At 54.6% G+C, this 5,209-nt stretch overlaps 1 protein-coding gene across 1 annotated transcript in view; it reads right to left on the reverse strand.

Moving 5' to 3' along the window:
• Positions 1 to 2,005: 2,005 nt before the first annotated feature.
• The window catches only part of PEF1 (penta-EF-hand domain containing 1), a 3,344-nt gene continuing 140 nt past the window's right edge, over positions 2,006 to 5,209 (reverse strand). Inside the window, exons 2-5 of the mRNA XM_010576007.1 lie at positions 5,022 to 5,187; positions 4,271 to 4,426; positions 3,573 to 3,716; positions 2,006 to 2,983 (exon numbers count right to left, since the gene is read on the reverse strand). Coding sequence (XP_010574309.1) covers positions 2,754 to 2,983; positions 3,573 to 3,716; positions 4,271 to 4,426; positions 5,022 to 5,187 — 696 coding nt within the window. The 3' untranslated portion in view covers positions 2,006 to 2,753. The remainder of the gene's footprint in view (positions 2,984 to 3,572; positions 3,717 to 4,270; positions 4,427 to 5,021; positions 5,188 to 5,209) is intronic.

Raw genomic sequence — 5,209 nt, forward strand, 5'->3', positions numbered from 1 at the left:
AAAAAACGGCGGGCCGGGGGGGGGGGGGGGGTCTATATATACTGTTATATATACACACAGAGAGCGGCAGCCTTTAGTGTGTGTATATTACAAAGAGCAGTGTCTGTTAGTGTGTGTGTAAATAAACAGCAGGGTCTGCTTGTGTGTATATATAAACGGGGGTTGATAAATAAACAGCAGTGTCAGCATGTGTGGGAGATACATATATATATATATATATATATATATATATATACACATATTTCAAAACCAGTGTTCTCTGTGTATATCCACAGGTGTCAATAAGTATGTGTGTGTATATATGCATATACCCAAGGGTGCCTGTTAGTGTGTGTATGGTGTGTGTATATATACACGGGGGTGTCTGTTACTCTGCATGTGTGCATATACACCCCCCCCCCGTGTGTATATATATATATATATATATATGTGTGTATATACATATGTACACCTTCCACCATATATACACACACTCAGAGGAGTGTCAGTAAGTGTGTGTGCACGCAGTGTGGTGTTTGTGTGTATTTGTATATACACAGGGTTATCTGTTAGTGTGTATTTATATATTGTCCTGGTTTTGGCTGGGATAGAGTTAATTTTATTCCAAGTAGCCGGTATAGTGCTGTTTTGAGTTCAGGGTGAGAAGAATGCTGATAACACACTGATGTTTTCAGTTGTTGCTAAGTAGGGTTTATACCAAGTCAAGGGTTTTTCAGCTTCTCATGCCCAGGCGAGAGGGCTGGAGGGGCACAAGGAGTTGGGAAGGGACACAGCCAGGGCAGCTGACCCAAACTGGCCAAAGGGGTATTCCATACCATGGGATGTCATGCCCCAGTATATAAACTGGGGGGACTTGGCCTGGGGGAATCGCTGCTCAGGAACTAACTGGGCATCAGCCAGCGAGTGGCGAGCAATTGCATTGTGCATCATTTGTTTTGTATATTCCAATTCTTTTATTAGTATTGTCATTTTATTATTGTTACTATTGTTATGAGTTTCTTCCTTTCTGTCCTATTAAACTATTCTTATCTCAACCCACGACTTTTCCTTTTTCCTCCCAATTCTCTCCCCCATCCCACTGAGGGCAGTGAGCAAGCGGCTGCGTGGTGCTCAGTTGCTGGCTGGGCTTAAACCGCGACCTGTATGCACAGGGCTCTGTGTGCGTGTATATACAGGGGTATCTATGTATACACACACAGACAGACCTCCCAGGGTATTATATAAAGAGATATATATATATATCGCTACATACCTATGCACACACTCACCCCCAGCTGGGGTCACAGCCCCCCCCAGTCATCCCTGCTGCTGCACAACAGCCCTGGCCAGGAGGGGTGACAGCCCGCACAGGCAGCGACAGCCACAGCACAGGTGACAGCGTGGGGTGGGGAGAGGCAGCCCCCACCGCCTCTGCTTTAAACCTCTCTGATCTACAAGGCTGGCCAGCTCTGACTCAGCCAAAGACAACGAGAAATATTGTTGGAATGATGAGTGATGCTCTAGAACAAAAAGTCCTGCCTTTGGCTGAAGCTGAGGAAAACACCGACATCTGGTTATTGCTTCTAAAAGCATCAGATAAGGTACTCGGTCTTTTAACTATTTTGTTTCATAAAAATCCCTTCAAATATACAGTAGCAACCTGTTTTTCAAAAAGCATCTCTGAGATTTCTCATCAAGGCCAATTAAAGGATAACCACCTGCTCATCATTTTAAAACCACAGGAAAGAAAACCTTTCTGTTGGTCAAATCTTTACTTGTACCTCAGCAGGAGACCCCAGCACCTTATTTTCTCCAAGTCGACAGGAAACGTGCAAGAACTAACTTCAGGAAAGTGTACCAAGCCCTGGGAGCAGTGCCCAGAGCAGGGGTACAGGCACAGAAGGACGTGTCCCCTCCCTGCACCCAGAGCTGCTGCTGGCCCCACGGGGGGTGACACGAGGCAGGGCAGCATCCCTGTGAGCTGCTTTGTAAACACAAACCACCCAGTGACCAGTGCACATCGCCTTTTATTCAAAAGCTGTAAAAATAAGCTCTAAACCGTTTCCGAGTTTGGCTTCGGCAGACAGAGACGAATCAAAACAGACATTGGCAACGAGGCGGGGGGAGTCGATGATCCTGCGTGTGACTGCAGCAACGTGGCCCGTTCCAGCAGCCCGGAGAGAAACGGGGCTCAGACCCGCAGGAAAGCCAGAGTGTTTCCAGCACAGCCGAGGGGTTGGATGTGCTCCTGGCAAGGAAGTGCAGTCTGCGAGGCAAGGAAGGACAAACTCTGCCATCGCTTGTGTCCTTCCTGCTGCTTTTCAAATGAAGGCTCAGCTCTTGGTCACTGGAAAGTCCCCAAAAGCACACTGAGACAGAGATATTCCACTGCAGACATCCAGCCAAGCAGAGGGACAGCGCAAGTAGGGTGTAAGTATGATTTTGTGTCTGGCGAGGGAAGATCTAAGCACTCCCTGGGAGGCATGGCACAGGCTACTGGTTTGGCTGTCCTACCCCACAGCACGGCCCCAGAACCGGGCTCCAGTTTGGCATGGAGGCACCCGCTGCCATCGAGTGGGGACAAGGAATCGAAGCCAGGAGGGCCCCAGCAGGGCTCAGGGCTCCTCGGACAGAGCAGGCTGGAAAGCCGGCCCAGGGAAACAGCTTGCTCTTCAGGAGGCTCAGCCACAACCAAGCACGAGGCTGAGGAGGGCTGCTGCTCCTGGAGAGCCCCGCAGAGCTCCTGGCCGGCTCACAGCCCTCGACCGAGGGTGTCACATCATGCGAGTCACGACCATCGTGAGGAAGTCCTCGTAGCTCAACCGCACGTTGCCCACCAGCCCCGTGTCCTTCTCACGGAAGGCATCGGTTGTGCTCTGGAGCTGCATGCAGATCTGAATGAAGCGGTCAAGCTGGATGCTGGGGTTGGAGGATCTCTGGGCGTAGCGGGCCAGCAGCAGCTGGCTAAACTGCGGGCTCAGGTTATAGCCCATCTGGGAGAAAGCTAGGAACAAGAAACACTCGGATTAAACCTTCCCGACAGGAGGGAGAGCAACTGTGCCCTCCATCCCGTGTGCTGGCACACACCCCATCTCCCACCGCCCCATAGTGCTCACTTCCAAGGGCGGGTGTGCGCGGGCAGGGCTGTCCGGAAGGAGGAACCAAACCAAGGCACAAATTCCAAACATTTTTCCCCTCCATCAGACATACACACCCAAGAGTTCCTCCCACAAAACAGGCTTTAGCCACATGCCATTTGCGGGGTGGGGGGGCATTTTAGGTTTCCTTAAGGAAGGAAGGTCATGCCACAGCCCTGGTGAAGCTCCTCGTCTCCTGCCCTATGGGAAGGCTCAGTGCCAGCTCTGTCACAGCCAGTTCAGCCAGCCCAGCATGCCCCAGTGCAGCAACAGGCATGGACTGCAGCCACGGCTGCATGGGAGGCACCCAGAAGCTCAGAAACACCCATCCCTGCTGCAGGAACAGCACAAGGAGGAGTCACCAGGCCGGACTGGAAATAAACACCAAGCAGAGCCAGACAGTGGTCCCTGGCGAGCTTGGTAAGGCCCAGGTTGGTGTCTCTGCCCCTCACCGACCTTGCTGGAGCTCGCTGAAGCTGATGGAACCCGACTGGTCCCTGTCGTACTGCTGGAAGAGGTTCTTCCACTGTTGGATGAAGCGCAGCAAGGCTGAGAAACCGTACACGTCTATGCGTCCTGACCTGGTCTTATCGAACATGTCTGGGGAGGAAGGAGCAAAGATCAGGAGCAGGGCAGTGAGAGGCAGAGCAAGAACATGCTGCAGAAACTCCTGGAGAGCTCAGGATCTGCGCTGCAGCTCCCTGGCACCCCGCTCCAGGCCCTGAAAGTCCTCCCTCACCAGGGCTGCCATCAAACAGGACCATTCAATCCCTAAGAGGCTGGTAGGAAATGGCAGAAAACGCAACACTGGGGGAAGCAGGGGAATGGGGTGACTCTGGCTCACTCCTGGACCTCTCCCTCCCTTTTCTCCCTGGCTCTCTGTGAGTGGGGGCTCGCTCGGCCTTGTGCAGAGCCAGGTTCCCTTTCCTAAGCGGCGTTTTGGGCTCCTGACTCGTGTCCTCCACCAAAACGGTGCTCGGAGCTGCTCGGTTTGCCCAGCTCTCGCTCCAGAGAGCGCTTACAGGCCAGCTGCTCAGGTAAGTGATGCCCAGGTAACAGGGGAACGCAGGCTGGGCTGGCTTCACCCAATAGAGGCTTATCTCCAACAGATCAGAATAAAAAGCAGCAGGAGGACAACGAGAGCCCAGACTTACTTATCATCAGCAGGCATGTCTCATCATTGAACGTCGACCAGTTGGAGTTGACCAGCGCCTGCTTCAGCTCCTTCACGGAGATGTACCCGCTGCGATCGGCATCGACTGCCTGGAACCAGGAGAAAGCCTCCGGGTCCACACCGGGGGGGGCATTACCTGCGTGGGGAGAGGCCATCAGCGGCTCTCACCTCCCCTCAGAGAGGCCGCTGGCTGGTCTGTCCCCAGGGATGGCTCACAGAGACACAGCCAACACCCAGGGGCCAGTCAGCACTTCTGCTCTAAACAGCTTTTTACAGCCATACGATCCTGGGAAAAGAGGTTAGCAAGGCCCAGGGCTTGGCACGTAGCGTCTGGTGGCAGAGAAGGGGAATTAAATCAGATCCTTCGCGTAGCTTGAGACAGGGAGAGTGAACCATGGGGCTGCCGCCCCATCAACCTGGCAGTGCCGGGCGGCAGGTGTGCGGCCATAAAGGTTTATTGCTGGTGCTCAGGGCTGCGGCCTCTTCATCACCTTCCTCCTCCTCCTCCTCCTTTTCGGCACCTTCCTCCTCCTCCTCCAGGTTTTAAACTAATAAACTGGCACTTTGCAGTTCACCTGAGCTGGGCGAGGGGCGCCGAGCAGGCCCCTCCTGGCACGGATCGGGGCTGCCACACAGGGAACGACCTCCCCCCCCTCCAAAATCACTGTCCCGGGGGGGAACCCCGGGTCCCGGCCGCAGGAGGGACCCCTCACCCCCACAGCCCCACTCACCTCCGGGGGCCGCCCCTCCGTAGGGCCCGGGCTGGGGGCCGCCTCCAGGTTGTCCGTAGGGTCCCCCGGGGGGGGCCTGACCGTAAGGCCCCCCACCGTAGGGAGAAACCCCGGGGTAGGGACCGGCCGGGGGCGCGCCGGGGGCCTGTCCTGCGCCGGGGAAACCCTGGGGAGGGGACAAAGCCCGG

Source organism: Haliaeetus leucocephalus, unplaced genomic scaffold (assembly GCF_000737465.1).
Source record: "Haliaeetus leucocephalus isolate CR32 unplaced genomic scaffold, Haliaeetus_leucocephalus-4.0 Scaffold517, whole genome shotgun sequence".
Taxonomy (NCBI): Eukaryota; Metazoa; Chordata; class Aves; order Accipitriformes; family Accipitridae; genus Haliaeetus; species Haliaeetus leucocephalus.